This window comes from Crinia signifera, chromosome 3 (genome assembly GCF_055691185.1).
Source record: "Crinia signifera chromosome 3, ASM5569118v1, whole genome shotgun sequence".
In the NCBI taxonomy this organism is placed as follows: Eukaryota; Metazoa; Chordata; class Amphibia; order Anura; family Myobatrachidae; genus Crinia; species Crinia signifera.
The window spans coordinates 295,017,617-295,034,297 of record NC_139219.1 but is presented as its reverse complement, the minus strand read 5'-3'; the positions used below and the strand labels follow the sequence as shown (position 1 = coordinate 295,034,297).

The following is a 16,681-nucleotide window of genomic DNA, read 5'->3' as shown; positions in this document are numbered from 1 at the left end:
CGCTGGGATAGCAAGCGCGCCCTAGAGAGCCACCCACTCATTGCCCTCCTCAAGGGAGTCATGGGGGACCCCGTGGAGGGGTGGCCCTGTGTGGGCAACGTAGGCCGGGCTGGCTGAGCAGGAGAACCCCTGTGCTGTGTCCCAGGACCCGCAGCTCGCGTCCGGCGGCCATCTTGGATAGGCGCGGATGCACCTGTGCCTGCTGCTGCGGGACCCTGAGACCGCGTGCGCCTGCCCCGCTGACTACCTCCGCCTGGGGTGCCTCCGCTACCCCGGGCGGGAGCGCTACTCGCTCTATCGGCTTGCGGCCTAGCACCGCGCGCCACCGCGTCATCAGCCGATGACGCGGACCTCGCGCCCCGCCGCTGTGTACCCGCTCTCGCCGCCGCTCTGCCTCCCCGCCCGGTCTGCGTGACGCTAGCCGCTGGGGGAGCAGAGGGGGAGCCGGGCTGTGCAAAACGGGAGGGAGGGTGGATGTTTCTCCGCGGGCGCGGCATGCTAGGCCTGGCAGCAGCAGCGCTACACTATCTGGCACAAAATCCCCCAAGGAGCAGCCTGACAGGAGAGAAAGAGATATGTGGATAAGGCAGAGGGAGAGAAGTAGCTTTGACAGTAGAAAGGAATAAATGAGGATGACAGAGGAATAAGTACAGGAGAGAGTCTGAAACCAACCTGCTCCTTGGAAAACCGGACCAGAGTGCAGATCACCTGACCTCTGGCTATTCCTACAACAGGAAACTCCTCCCTACTCCCTAATTGGCTATAGCTGCAGCATCATAGCCTAAACATAAACCACAACCAAAGTGCAGGCATCTCAGACTCCTTCGGTAGTTTATGTTACCTCCAGCTTATTCAGCCATCGGTTTTCTTAATTATTACTCTACTAATGCTGCCACTGGTTATTATCATTATTATTATTGTTATTATTATTAGACTAAAGGTGGCACAGTTAGAATTAATTATACTAATTGTGCAGTGTTCTTTGTGGGATAACCACGCCCCACTCATTGATAACCACACCCACCCAATGGTTGGCCACATCTCTTCAGCTGGCCCCTGCCAATGCATTTCCCTCATAGTGTAACACATATTCAATAGAAGGGCAAGAGATGATCTGACAAAGATTTTGCAGGCATATTATTTATTACAAAAGCTACAGTATGCAGCCATTCTCCCAATAGTGTGTATTTCTGTGCTAAGGTCTTGTGAGCCATATTGAACAGCATTACAGGTAGCAAACAGTAGATGGTTCCTTTGTTAAAGTATACCCTATATTTGGAGAGAGGAATAGTATTTATTTTACTGAAGATTCACATACTGTACCAACAAGGAAACAACTAGATGTAGGTGAGGCCATGTGGATTATGATTCTCAATAAAGTTATATGGAGATTATATATTCATTTATTTCATTTATATTATGGCCTGTGGTCTGAACCAACTCAAATTTGAACTCCATTAGATGTTTCTCTGTATGACAGTATAACTTTTTCATTAAATGGGCAAAGGTCAGTGTACAGATGGACTGACCTTTGCCCCAAGCTTTGGTAAGTGATGACAGACTCTACTGTCCTGTACAAGCAAGATGCTAAAACTACTGTATTTTTCTATGTCCCTGATTTGCGTACGTTCCTATATTTTGTAGAAGTTGTATAGAGTAGAATATGTGAAATATGTTTTTTTGAAATAACTTTTTTTTTCTTTGTGCAGATCCCTCACGGAGCGAGAAAAAAGAGAGCAAATGTCCCACACCTGGCTGCGATGGAACTGGTCATGTTACGGGCTTATACCCTCATCATCGGAGTTTATCAGGCTGTCCACACAAAGATAGGGTACCTCCAGAAAGTAAGTCATGACTTATATGGAAACAGTGTCAGCAGATAACTAAATGCAGTTCTAATTGGGTATGCCTCGAAAAATACAATTGCACAATTAGTTCCTGCACTGTAACATGCTTGAAAACCACTAACTCATGAGTGCACCACCATCTTGTTATATGGTGGTAGAATTTTGCACCTCGCCCTTTGAGAGGGCGTGTCATGCTCCACCTAAAGGGCGTGTCTAGTTCCATATATGGAGAGGTTGTCAAAAGAGATTGTGAACGTTGTACCTAGAAGCGTGGGTGTGTACTGCTACATCTGAGAGGAATCTATTAAAATTACTTATATCCAAATGTAGATGAGCCCCAAAGCAGTTGGTAAGAGATACTACACTTGGTAAAGTGCTGGGAAATGGTACTGATGATTCAATGTAAATGTATCTATCTCTCTTTACTTTTTCCCAAAAAATGTAACAGTGTAATGTGGGTTAGGTGAAATGAGGGAGATTGATAGACTAATGAGGGAGAGAGGGAGATTGCTGCTATTTCAGGGAGTCTCCTGCAGAATGTAGGAGGGTAAGCAATTCCTTGCCTCTGAGGTGAAGTACCACCAGTGACCACTAGAGGCCATTTGACAGACCAAATTTCTCCTTAACAGAAAGTGAAAGCAAAATGATCTGTTTCAATTTTGCTGGATATGGACAGAGGGAGCTGTGAAGACAGATATTGGAGGTAGGAGCAGCTAGGGACGAAGCCATCATTTTGACAGGCTTTTAACTAGTAATGTAATAATAAGCATAGTAAATAGTAGCAGGCATTGTGGTGGGAAATGGCGTGCCCATGGAGCCTCTGCGCTGGTACGGCGCACCACTCACTAACACGTAGTAACAGCCATGTGCAGTGCAACATGATTTGTCCGAGTGCAAAGTTTATCTCTACTAAAACATAAAATTTTAACAGGGAAATGAATATATATATAAAATTGGTTGGTAGAATTGAAATCTCTTTTGTACTCAAATTTTAATAAGCTTTCATTTATTCCACTTATACTGACTCCTCTGTTGTCTTTGCTTTATTTTTTTCTCCCTGCCAAGTTCTCGCCATGCATGAAAATGTTCTTAAGTGCCCTACGCCGGGCTGCACTGGGAGAGGCCATGTAAACAGCAACAGGAATTCTCACAGAAGGTAGGCGCAGTGTCTCTGGAACGGCTACAGACGGACATTTCTACCACAGCAGCACTTTCTGCTGGTCCCACTTGAATTAGAGAGATGACAGCTGGTGCTTACTATGCTTTCTTAAACTACTGAAAAGTTTCAGTTTGTCATATAACAAGATCAAGAAAATTGTGATCTAGGGATTTTTTTCCCCCTGACTGTTGCCCTTCAAACAGACGGTAATATACTATTTTACGTTATCCAGAGAAGGCAATTTGTGCGCGCAGTCAGGATACATTATTTCTGGGTTGTGTCAGATTTTAAAGGACTGCCGGTGCAAATTCCAAAATTGTTCGCAGCAAGAGCAATAGTGAGAAAATATGCATGACATTTGTTTGTAGGGAGATGCGGGAACAACAATCAATTTAGTCAAAACAACGGCTGTTACAATTCTGTTAGGGTTTTTTTTTTTTACAGATTTCCAGTTATACAGTATAGGAATAAGTCAAAATAAGTTTAAATGGATTTCATGTTAATGTTGTATTAGGCAATACAGATACATTATGCATACCTGCCAACTGTTCCGAGTCCTGCTAATTGGACACTGTTTTCCAACAGGCTGGGGGGCATGTTGGGGTTTCCATGGGCACTTACGACTGCTCTGAATAGATGCCATGCATCTCATTCAGTGCAGAGGGCTGGCTGGCCGGATGCTGGAGGAGCGCTGGGCACACCCCCAAAATTATGAAAAAGGAGGGTTGTGGTGCTAGACCACACCCCCATCAACCTGATGTCACACTCATCCATCCTACTGTGGATACCGATTCAATAAGGAGAAAACAGACCTATTAAATGAAACCTACAGTTCTCTTGCAGATATTTTACTATTTTTGTACTATTTGACAAATTGTATGCTTAATAATCTATATTGATCAGTATCTGTATTTGTATAGATCAGTGGTTCCCAACCCTGGTCCTCAAGTACGCTCAACAGTGCACGTTTTCCAGATCATCCGGCAGGTGCACTCATTATTCAGGCACTTTTGAAAAGATCCACAGGTGGAGCTAATTATAGCACTTGTGATTCTGTGTGGAGACCTGCAAAACATGCACTGTTGGGGGTACTTGAGGACCAGGGTTGGGAACCACTGGTATAGATAGACCCCTGGTATAGATAGCCATTATTGCCCATAAAAATGGGCAATAATGGCACAGAACACCTGATATTCAGAAATGGCAACTAATTATCTGCTAATAGCAACAGTAGCAAGAGCACGTAGTGGCCTGATTGTGACGTGGACAGTATTACATAGTGGCAGGAAAGCAGCTGTTCATCACCATAGCAACCATCGGTTGCAGCCTTCAGCCTGTCTGCGTAAGCAAAGGTTTACTTGGAATGATCATAGGAACCACATTGCCGGGTCCAGGACACATGCTACCATTGCGGGTTGTAGTTTTGGGAAATCCTCGCAAAACTAAAGGTGGCCATACATCAGAGAGATATTGTACCCAATAATACAATCTCAATTGATTGTAAGATGGATTGTATGCAGATTGTGCGCACATCTTGTGTACACAAATCATACAATCAATCATCAGATGGATTGTATGACTGATTGTATGATGGATTGTATGCAGATTGTGTGAACATCTTGTATACACAATCATACAGCAGATGGATTGTATGACTGATTGTAAGATGGATTGTGTGTAGATTGTGTGTCCAAAAACCACCAAGGACTGCCGGGGATTTCAAGGGAAATTGTACACAATCATGAGCGCAATCGATCTTAAGATCAATCTTTCTGATGTATGGCCAGCTTTAGGCCCAAGCTGAATTTCCATCCAAAATAATAGATTTCTGTTAGCATGACAAAGGCTATTGGATCCTGGTCAATAACGACTACCCAATGGAACATACGGCACAACTGCTATGATTGTGTAACTGATGATAACCGGCAATGGTGAATGTGCAGTGATATCTCTTCTGCTGTAGTCTTTCAGGCTGTCCTATTGCTGCGGCAGAAAAACTAGCAAAAGCCCAAGAAAAACATCAAAGTTGCGATGCCTCAAAATCTAGCCAAGCGTCTGATCGTGTATTAAGGTGAGGAGGGGAATGGGGGGGTGGGGTCGTCTTTGTGAAAAATTGGTCATAGATATTTGGTAACAGTCTGGTGCTCATCCTAACACTGGTGACACTGACAATCTGTAGGCTACAGGAATGCTATATGAAATATAACTATACAACACCCTGGTTCTTCTACTCACTGCCTAGTATTTATGTTCATATTGGGCACTTTTAACTAAATAATGTGAACTACTTATGATACAGATGAAGTGCCTCTCAGCCAGCGTCGGGGCTGGCCAGATTGCCCCTGGTGAGATGGCACTCCATCTGACTAGGACGCACGATCGTCTTACACACACATGCGTCCCATTTACCGGGCGGCGGGGGATGCGAACCCAGCCCCTCTCCACATCAGGGAGATGGGCAGGGTTAGGGGGAAGCTGGGAGGTGGGGTCGAGCGCCGGGGAGTGGCGGTGAGATCCGTTGGAAGGTAACGCGTGCGTGTCCTGTGTGCGCGTGTCGCCTTCTGACGGCTGGCGGGGGCTGGCAGTTGACAATCCAACCACCAGACCCCCGCGAGATGAAGCACGCTTCATCTGTAGCTAAAAGTGAAAATTCTTAAAATGAACTGTAACAATAAACTCAGATTCTAATAAATGGAGTGATCAGTTTTGGGGAAAAATGTGGGAGATTTGACCCTGTAGTTCAAAATGTCACACACCTTTAGTACATTTACTAAATGTAAAGTGCAACCAATGGATAAACACTAAGGAACTGAGCTCCATTAGACTAATATATTATAAACGGTATACTGTATAGTATAAACTTCGTAAAACGTCCGAGCAAGCCCAGTAAATATCAACTCACATTTTTTTAATATGTACTCAAATTTGTCCCTATAAAATAATATTTGCACACACCATTAATGCTATTTTACAGTTAAAAATCCCAGAAAAATATAAATAAGAAGCCAATATAATGTAAACGAACTACAGTATACTTCCAATAGGTAAGGTGCCTTTAAAGAAACAAGGCTCAGTATCCTCTGTGTCTGAGGAATTAAAAGTGTAGGATTTGCACAACAGATAGGTCAGTATTCAATGCGGCCGGCGAGGGGGTTAAACGGCGGGGATCGCCAAAAACAAGCGACCCTCGCTGTTTAACCCCCGCTCCGGCCGTTCACCCTATTCTACATTCTGGAAGAACCCTTGCTGTCAGATGACAGTGAGGATTCCCCCAAACAGCGAGGCTCATAGCTAGTGCAGGGTGCCCACTACATTTAACCGCGAGCCTTGCTGTTTTAGCGGCCGCACACGCCATTTTCACGTCGCTGTGATATGAAAATGACATGTGCAGGGGGTCAGTTGAATACTGACCGTGCAAGCTGTGACAGCGAGCAGTCAGCACTGCTCGCTGTAATGCAAAAAACATTGAATTTAACCCATAGTGTCCATCCCTTTAGCCGTATTTTCCTAGTTGATTAAATGCGTGATGTAAAATATTTAAAGTGACATTAACGTGTTATCTTAAACTGATCCTGATGAATAATCATCAGCATATAGGAAATAACTGTGGTTGACCTTGGTCATTCAAAAGGGTCTATTGAAGCAGTGAAAAGAGTGGAGAATTGACCCAATGGAGAAGTTGCCTATGTCAACCAATCAGCTTTGAGGTAACATTTATCAAGTGCATTCTATAAAATTATACATAGAAGCCGATTGGTTGAGATGGGCAACTTCTCCACTGACTCGTTTCTCCACTCTTTTCAATGCTTCATGCATGGACCTCAAAATAACAACGATGCCCCCGTTGGTACATACATTGTTCTCAGATAAACCAATAAGAGTTCATGTTTTTCTTTCAGGCCAATGTGTTTTGTAAAGCAATTAGAAATTCCTCAGTATGGTTACAGGAACAACGTATCAACGACCACACCTCGCTCCAACCTGGCCAAGGAACTAGAGAAATATTCAAAGACTACGTTTGAATACAACAACTATGAAAACCATGCGTACGGAAAGAGGGCTATAGCTCCAAAGGTGCAGTCTAGAGACATATCTCCGAAAGGATATGATGGTAAGTGAAACGCGTTTATGACCTCTGTATTTAGTTTGACAGAAAAAATACAATAAACCAATTCAATATCTTATTTAAAATATAATCAGTATAAATGTTGTCTTGATTTATCAAGACCTTTAGAATGTAAGCTCTCACAAGCAGGTCCCTCTCTCCTCATGTGCTTTTCTTGTACAATATATCTGTGCCACCCTAATAATTACGTCAGTGTCCTGTTCCCTGATGCATCTGTATTTATTAACCATGTACTTGTCCTAAATTCCCCTAAGGCGCCCATTATCTTACTGTGACACGCATCTACATATACTTTAAGATAGCGGAACACTATGAAATAATGACACAGACACCAACTGCTAGATTTTAAAGGTCAACAGAAATGTATTGATTTGATGACCTGGTTTTAACTAACTGTGGAGGATGGCAAAGAAAGGCGCTACAAAGGCCAGCCCAGATCTTAACTCAGGATAACAAAGAAGGGACTTACCACCACCTTCTAACTGCATAACCTGCATTTTGCGGGTCTCCCCACCCTTTACTCTGGCAAAGCATGGACACACCCGCACATGAGTGCCCTTTGTCCACCCGCATGGGAAGGACAGACCAGCCCTTCTTCTAAAAGGGGGTGCCCCACAATGATCGCTTATACAAGGTTTTGACTGCTGGCTGATAGCGTCTTCCCGCCCATCTGGCTTTTATTAACGGACTATAGAATGAAAGTAGCATCACAACAAAATTGAATAAGAACATAAAAGGAAAAATCAGGGCGAGCAGGAAGGGCTTCCAAAATGGCTGGAGAAAGAAGCACTACCTGACCTGTCCTTATATACCATCCTTACTGGCTACACCTACTTCACCCCTCATAGGAAGGGAACAAACCACATGCCTAATAGGCCAAACTCACCTTAAACCTGTTAGCACTAACACTACTTTAACAAACGTCACATAGGCTCTTACTCTAATTGAGTCGGATGGCTCTGAATGCGGACGGACGGACGATGGTTGGTGTTTGCGCATGTGCGGAGGCATATCTGCGCATGTGCGAACGCCTCACACGTACAAACACGGCGTGAGTTCCGTACAGAAAATGATCATACGGAACCATCCAAGCAAGGGGTGGGGAGGAGCTTGAAGGGCTGTTTGGGATCATTAACATATGCGTACGCCCCGCGTTACATGAGCGTTCCCATGAAAACACTGGGCATACATATGGTAATGCGCCCGTGACACACGTGTGGGGGGCGGACATATGACATAGCCGGATGTCAGCTGCCCGCCCATATCCCTGCTTTCATTCGGAAAAATGCCCTGGAGCACTCGGTGCTGCCTGACCACTCGGTCCATCCTTCGATGGTCGGCGACCATCGGAGGATGGGGGAGGTTCCCACAGAGGGAGGAGGTGTTCACATGAAAAATCCACTCGCGGTCCGTTCGGTCGGCGTCTTACCACATTCGGACGGTGTTAGAGATCCGTACGGTAGGCGGGGCTAAGAACACTCGGTTCCTGTCCGAAATACGCATCCATCCTATTCAACTAGAATAAGGGCCATAGGGCTCTTATATGGCTTTTGGCCTGTGCAGCCCTCAGACAGTTTTGTAATGTAAGTAGTTGTTTTCTTTTTTTGCTCATTTATGTATTGTTAGGCGCTGCAGAACCCTTTTATACAAACTGAAGCAGCGCTGGTTGGTAGCGAGGCAAGGACAGCAGAGTCTATAGCAGGTGTGGTATCCAAACATAGAAAATGGCAGGCTGGGGAAACACAGAAGCAAAAGCAGACATGTATCAAACAGGAACTGCAAACACTTCCTCCAGAAGAGGATTAATGACCAGCCCTGAGTGCTGGCATCAGACAACTAAGTTAAAAGGCCAGCTCGCAGGTGTCCCAGTTTACATGATTAGGCCTCACTCACCAGGCACCTAATCCCAAATGAGATTTATATAGCGGCCCCTCCGGCAGAAAGAAGAACTGCAACCCAGAAATGTCTGGTGACCACTAGTGGTGAACTGCATATTAAAAGGCAGATGTAACACCCATGTGGTGCCATATAATTAAGCGATATATAAAAATAATATCAACATTAAAGTAGTTCAAGAATAACATGGATGTTCACCTTGGGGCTGTTGAAGGGGGGGGGGGGGGGAGAGATTGGGGAGTTGGGTTGCATATTTTAAAATGCATCTATAATATCCATCTATTACTTTGTAGATGTCTATATATGGAAAAAGGCATCACTAGGTCTGGTGACTCTTTGCTTAGGCACCACCCACTGCGCCGGAGATATAGCTGCCTGAAAAAAGGAGGGGCCTGACTGTAGGGGGCGTAGTCCTGTGGGAATCCATTTTCCTCACTCTAGGGGCATGTCCAGCATACCTGGAGATGTTGTCTTCCTCCTGAGATGGGCCTTTTTTTTCAGTGACGGAACTTTGGTGTTTTTTTTTTTATTTGCATATACAGGTATACTGTATTTTTTATTCTGGGTGGGATTATGTCACGTGATGTTTGCTTTGTAATTGACCTTTATCTGAGGGAAGAAGCCCACATTGTGGGAAGTTCCCTGTAGAGAATTGGCGTTGTCTTGGAATAACTGATAAATGCGCGTTTCTCTCTGCAGCTAAACGCTACTGTAAGAACTCCAGCCCGACAAGCAGCACAACGAGCAGCTATGCCCCCAGCAGCAGCAGTAGCAATATGAGTTGTGGTGGAGGCAGCAGCGCCAGCAGTACGTGTAGCAAAAGCAGCTTTGATTATTCCCATGACATGGAAGCTGCGCACATGGCAGCCACCGCCATACTGAACCTCTCCACTCGCTGCAGGGAGATGCCACAGAACCTCTCTACCAAACCTCCAGACCTCTGCACCAGGGTAAATAAATCATGCATTCCATCTGGTGTAACCTTGCCATGTTCCTTTCCTTGCAGAACATTAATTATATGTTGGTAACTTCAGAACTATTACATATTCCACCCCCTCCATATTTATTTGGATGTGCATAGTAACTATGGGGGTTATTCACAATTGCAATTATCGATAGACTGCGCATTCTTACGGATTGTAGCACGCACCGCCGAGGCCGCCCTGTGATCAAATTCTGCTACTTTTTTAATGTCTAGTTGTACGCAATTTGATTGACAGAAAACTGTTTGTGGGTGGTAACCGAGCAATTTCTGGGAGTGTCAGGCAAATCACAGATTTGCCCAGGACCTTTGAGGGGAGGGCCTTAATGTAGGCCCTGGGCAAAGCAATGCACTGGGGCCCCTACACACCCATTAACAAGATTTTTTTTTTAAATAACTCATTACATGCCCCTCCTGCAGTCCTGCATCATCTGTCTACTTGCTTCCATACAATGAATGGTTGTCAGCAGTCTGATTGGTAGATAGCTCCAGCCATCCACCAATCAGCAAGCTGACAGCCATTCACTGTCTGGTTGCAGGCTGGGAAGCAGGAAAAGAATGCTGATTGGACGCTCTGATACTTGTCAGGAGACAAATGCTGAAAGCCCAATCTGTCTCTTCTTGAAGGCCACTAGAATTGGGGGCCCTTAGCAGCTGCCCATTAAGCCAATACGTTAAGATGGCCCTGTTTAAGACGAAGGCATGTGACATCAGCTCTGGCCTTGATCGAACTGTGTCTATCACAGCCACCAAGTAAGCCTTGGCCTATGCACACACACAGGAAAAATCATTCAATGATAAGCATCTTGTGAGCATGCTAAGCAATTTGCAGGCTTGCTTTGGGCGGGATTTCACTCTGGCTAGGTGGTGATTACCTGAATACAGGGCTCTGCAAGTTAGCAGCCAAACAATCCAGGCTGAATAACCCCCTATATGACTGGGCACATATCTTGTCTAAAGGTACAGTACCTTCCCAATAATAAACCTCCTTCCATACCTATCCTTTTTTGTACACAACTTTATCTGAGCTTTGCTGCCAAAGACAAGAAGAATAGAGAGCTCTCATTGCTAGATGTAATGTTGGATTGGCTAATGGGTCAACAGGGAAGTTTCCTGGTGGGCCAAAATACCACAGAGGCTTGTTTTGTTTGCTGACATGTGGCCCTGCAGTACAGACAGCTGGCCACACTCATTACACTGCATTGTCCCCATTAATTCTGTTATTTCATCTCTGCAGTACATTAACTCTTGCCTGCTTTTAGACTTCCCTCTCCAGGAGAGAGCAGCTAGCTAGGGAAAGAACGGGGCGGGGCTAGCTGATGTGCCACAAAATGGGCAGGGCTAAAACACTGTGTCGTGTGTGGCGGCAGGGCAATTGCAATCACGCACAGTGGGGGTGGGGGCAGGCCACAATTATACGATTTGCATCATCGGGTCCCCACGGAATCCCCGCTGAGGGCAAATTTTGGGAGGCCCCGTAATTTGCCCGCAGAGGACTTGCCACCATCCCAGGGGACCATGAGGCGGAGGGTAGGCATCCCTGCATAAACTCTGCCGTCCAGGGATGCTGCCATGGCTACAAGGCAGGTTATGCCTATGGTGCTGCCCATGTCGGATCACTTCTACAAAAATTTTCAGAACTAACTACTTTTAGCTCCCAGTCTGCCTCTGACAGGATGTCAAGCCCAAAAACAAAATAGTCTGGCTTGACAGGCAGTACTGGGCACATGATAGGATTGGCTGCAGTTGCTGTAGTACAGGCCTGGCCAACCTGCCGCTCTCGGGCTGTTGGAAAACTACATATCCCACAAGGCTTTGATACAGTTTTAGCATTCCCTACCTGCTATAGTAACAGTCCAATCACATAAAAAACCACTGCAGAACATCTGAAGTGAGAAGAAAACAGAGAAATGTGGTGAAACAGTACTTTTGTAGGCTTTCCAATTTTAAAAAAGTCACAAAATTTCCCGATCACCTTTAAATAACAATACATATAATAACAAATAATAATAAGTCAGTAAGTTTCTGTGAGTACTACTTCTCTCCTTGTTTCTCCAGCCAATAGTGGCAGTTTCGGTGTATGTGATAATGGTTCTGGCATTAGATTTCTATGACAGCATAGCGTGACAGGGACAGCATTGAAAGTAATGTGGAAGATCCAGTCCAGGTTTTAGAGCAGCAGCAAGAAAACTAATGTGATCAAGGTTGTCTGATTAGCAGCACCTGTGGCTTCCTAATAAAAGTGCTTCCAGGGCAGAAGTTCATTGATCTTGATGATGGAATAGTAGCCCAAGTGATAGGCCGGGGTGAGGGCTACGGTAGAGACCACTGGAGTATTCTGAAGAGTTTGATCTATGCTGTGATTATCTGTATGCTGCTTGCTGTAACTATACTTGCCTATGCTGTGTACCTGGTATGCTGCGAACTGCTCCAAAAATAAATACTAAGACTTCATCTTGATTCCTTGTCACAATAGATACAGGCGAAGACAGACAACTGGGAGTCAGACAGAGAAGAAACTTTTTTAAAACTGATGTCCACTTTAAAAAAACAACAACACTTAATTAAAACGACAGTCTACTTTATTGCCCTTGTATCATAGATTCCAGACTAAATTAGAAGTATAGGGCCTGATGCAAAGTTGGACTCTAAGCAGTAGCACCCAATGAGGTGTCTACTGAGATGGTCAGTGGCTACCACTCTAACCTCCTGCGGCACACAAAGGTGCACCACCGAATGGACAATAGCTGTACATCGGACTCCTATGGTTGCACAGATTGTCCAATGGAATTGTCTGCCAAGGTCAGGGGAAATCCTACTTTTGATGCATGCCATGGGAACACCACCTGACGTGTTTGCCGACTCAAGCCAGTCTCCTGTTGTCACTGCCCAGGAATGCGTATCAGAACTTCACGGATCTTCATGCAGATCTGATGTGCTTCCGCTGACTGTAGGGTTGCATGAGCAGAGAAACTTGGATGCACGCGCATAAGTAAAACATTCAGCACTTGCATCCGTGTCTGAATCTGGCTCAACTGGGTTTTTAATTTATGATGGAAAGATTAAGCGTGCGCGATGCTGGCTAGCATAGAAATCTTGCTATTTTTTTCTTTGCAAGCCGTTTGCAAAGTGTTTCACAAGAAGCTGGCATCTGGGGGTGGTCACCGGCAGTTTAGTGGGAGTGGCTAGAAAAACGCTGGCATGCCAAAGAGTTTTAAAGGGAGGGTGTGTGACATCAGCTCCAGGCCGGATATAGCTGTTTTCATCTCACCTGCCGAGTCTCTGGCTACTTCGAGCTTGCGATGACTGGTGCCCAGTGGAAAAATCATAGGATGGTGAGCCTGTAATGAAGGGTTTTGGCCATTTTCACTCAGCTGCGAACTCTAGGCTAGCTGCACACATCCATTCACACAGTGAGCACATTCATTTGCAAGGTGGGATTTCCCTCTAGCGAGACAGCATCTTCCTGAACACTGGACACTGCTAATTCGCTCAGCAGCGATCAGGTCTTCATTAGACTCAATGGCGGTTCTCCATTACTGGTTACAGGGGTGCAGGTGATAGCAACGACTTTAGCACTGTGCCAGAATCTTTGCTATCTTCTGCGCATGTGCCATCTCCCCAAAAACATTGCAGGAGAGTTGGTGCCATCAACAGTAGGTTATGAGTTAATATGCCCGTGTCTAAAACAATGTTAACTGCAATGGTAAGCGTAGACCGTTCAGTTGTCTGCTCACAATGGGGGCAGCCATGTTGTGGATGCCTTTTTTTATTCACTAGGAGATAAAGATATTACCAAGACAATAATTACTGTTATACTCTGAATCATTGAGCCGACTACAAGGATGTTTAACTGTATGTAGAGGGCAGATATGCTTTAAGGGCAGGGAAAAGCAAACAATATTATTTCAGGAAGGACAGTGTAGGAGATTTGCATGCTATTACTATATACTAGTAATGGGGCACTTCAGCCTGCCCTGCACCCTTGTTTCACCCTTTCACCTTTAAGCCAAACTACTGCTTGTCCCCCACCAGCTCCATTCATTTTTCGAGACCTCCCTTCCTGATACACAAACCACCTTACCCACTCCCTCTTCTGACTCTGTTCGGCCCACTCAGTCCCACCTACGCATCCATACTACATTCTACTGGTAGCAGTGGCAACTCCAGAGTTGGAGCTGCAGCAGTCTAAAATTCAAATAGGGGAGCCACACCCACTACCAGTTAGTCACAGTTTGGAATGGCAGTTGGCGAGGCTCCCAAATTAGATTTTTGAACTGTGCTGCAGCCTTCCCTCTGGAGGCTCACCTGACTGGTAGCCAACTGGGTCCTGCAGTGCTAGGTAAGTCCAATTTTGCTCACAGTGGAGCCTTTGGGCATGCACGCGCATTCAGGAGATGAGACAGACATTATAAAATTATTATATAGGTCTAAGTGAAATCTTCATTGAGAATCATCCATAAAGGATTTTTTTTATATATAAATGTATTTAATTTACTGGTACTATACTGCATTTTTTCCAATGCTTTCAGTACTGTTTAATATATATATATATATATATATATCCAGCAGTCGGCTATTTGAGATGCTGAACGTGACACAGAAAGGAGCAGTATAACTGCGGCCAGTGTAATAAAGTAAGATGATCCGTGTTGTGCCCAGTGGCAACAAAGGACAATAAGAAATAAAGATGAAATAAAGGCTTTAATGAAATACTCTGAAGAAAGGCCGACAGCTAAGTAATGTATTAGGCAGAAGTTACATCAGGCCACATACAAGTTCTAACCATCATCTGCAGTTCAAAACCCCTTTCAATTATTTTAATTTGATTTCCTAACCATGAATCAGGCTCTTTGGGCCTGATTCAGACGTGACCGCTGATCTGCAAAGTTGCAGATGACTGAGAGTAGATAGCTGCCGCCCACAAAATGCTAAATTATGCAAAAGCCACAGATGTACGTAAAAAGATGCCCACTCTTGGCTTTTTGGATCCAGTGGCCTAGCACTTGGCTCACCTGTTTGGAGATTAGGCATCTGAGTAACCCCCAGGTTACTCCGGATGTCCAGTTAAGTAATGCTGCTAGGGGGAGTAAGCTGCATCCGAGGACATGTTTTTTAATGGAGTGCCGGGTGGCCTCCCAACAGTTGGGATTCCAAAAGCCAGTAGACCGACGTTTGAATCCCAACTGTTAAAAGATGAAAGTCATGATCTCGATTTACAGGGGATATTCTGAATTAAACACCCCCCCCCCCATAGAAGGAGAATAGAAACCGGCATTAGACTGGGAATGTACAGTCTAATCCTAAAATCCCGGGATTGAAAACTCCAAATCCTGGCATTTTTAGGACCAAATCCCAGGATCCCACCGATTCCGCTCCCTGGATTGGCCTCCCTAGTCACAGCACTGCTGTTATGCAGGATCTGATCAAGGGTTCTGGACACCATAGGCTAGACTTACTGTATATCATTGTAGTGCTTCCTGTAAATCTGTATCACAGTGCACAGTGCATATGTGGGCTCAGGAAATCACCAATCATACAGTGCATGTGCTGGAAATGAGAGTTGTAGACATGGTAGATCTGGATATCTAATAATGTTTGTGGAGTGTAGGCTATGGCTTCTAAGGAAGTGAGGAAGACTCCTTCCTTCTACACTACACCTTGGGATGGCTGACAAACAAGCCGCTTTAGTTGAGCAGTTTGGTCACCACCAATATGGAAGGAATATGCAGTCATTAGGCTGACAGTGTCTAGGTCGACAGTCAAAAGGTTGACCATTTTCCATGTCAACCTTTTTCATGTTGACTTTTTGCTTTTGTCGACCTTTTGACCTTGATGACCTAATGCATTTCATCCTATTTCATGTGTAGACCTTTGGACTGTTGACCAATAGTTTTCAACCTTTTCACTGTCGACTTAATGACACATACTCCATGGAATCAATGAAGCGGGTCTTCATTTTATTCCTGGTTCTCAACTGTGTGGAGCTCTTGCTCTCTCCCCAATTACTGATATCCTGCAGTAATGGTATAAAGGGTCAACAGTATCTAGATCAGGAGTGGGCAATAAGCTGCCCTGCAGCTGTTGATAAACTACACATCCCAGCATGCCGTGCATCAATTTTAGCATGGCCAAATAGCAAAACTAAGGCAATGCATGCTGGGATGTGTAGTTTTTCAACAGCTGGAGGGCCGCTTATTGCCCACCCCTGATCTAGATCATCAGTCAACAGTACAACACCAAATGTTTAAAATGAACAAGGTCAACCTAGATAAAGAAATGGTTGAAATATGGTTGACACAAGTTTTTAATGGGGTTTTTTTGGTATCAATTTGTAGATTTTATCACGTGGACTCCAAATTATCGCATCTCTTCCTTGCTTCGCTCGCCATGCTTCCGGCAAGGTGTCTAGCTCCGCTACCACTGTGCTGGACACACGTTCCCGATCGTACAGTGTTCAAAAGTAAAAATGACAAACCTTTTCTTGTGTCAACCATTGCCATGTCGACCTTTTGGTTATGTGTATCTTTTGTCTATGTCGACCTTATTACAGTGTTGCCGACTTTTTATGCTCCTCTCCGGGAGAAGCCCGGAGAGGAGACTTTCCTTACCCGATCGGGGGCGGGGCTTGACGGTGACGTCATTAAGCCCCGCCCCCACTACGGGAAATA

At 44.9% G+C, this 16,681-nt stretch overlaps 1 protein-coding gene across 15 annotated transcripts in view; it reads left to right on the top strand.

The window, feature by feature from the left end:
• Positions 1 to 16,681, top strand: part of MYT1L (myelin transcription factor 1 like) — a 461,092-nt gene that overhangs the window by 386,137 nt on the left and 58,274 nt on the right. For 14 of the 15 annotated variants that reach the window (XM_083178476.1, XM_083178474.1, XM_083178472.1 and 11 more), the window contains 5 exons: positions 1,710 to 1,844; positions 2,913 to 3,003; positions 4,970 to 5,077; positions 6,906 to 7,117; positions 9,728 to 9,978. In XM_083178476.1, coding sequence (XP_083034602.1) covers positions 1,710 to 1,844; positions 2,913 to 3,003; positions 4,970 to 5,077; positions 6,906 to 7,117; positions 9,728 to 9,978 — 797 coding nt within the window. The remainder of the gene's footprint in view (positions 1 to 1,709; positions 1,845 to 2,912; positions 3,004 to 4,969; positions 5,078 to 6,905; positions 7,118 to 9,727; positions 9,979 to 16,681) is intronic. The other variant, XM_083178477.1, reaches the window with a different exon arrangement.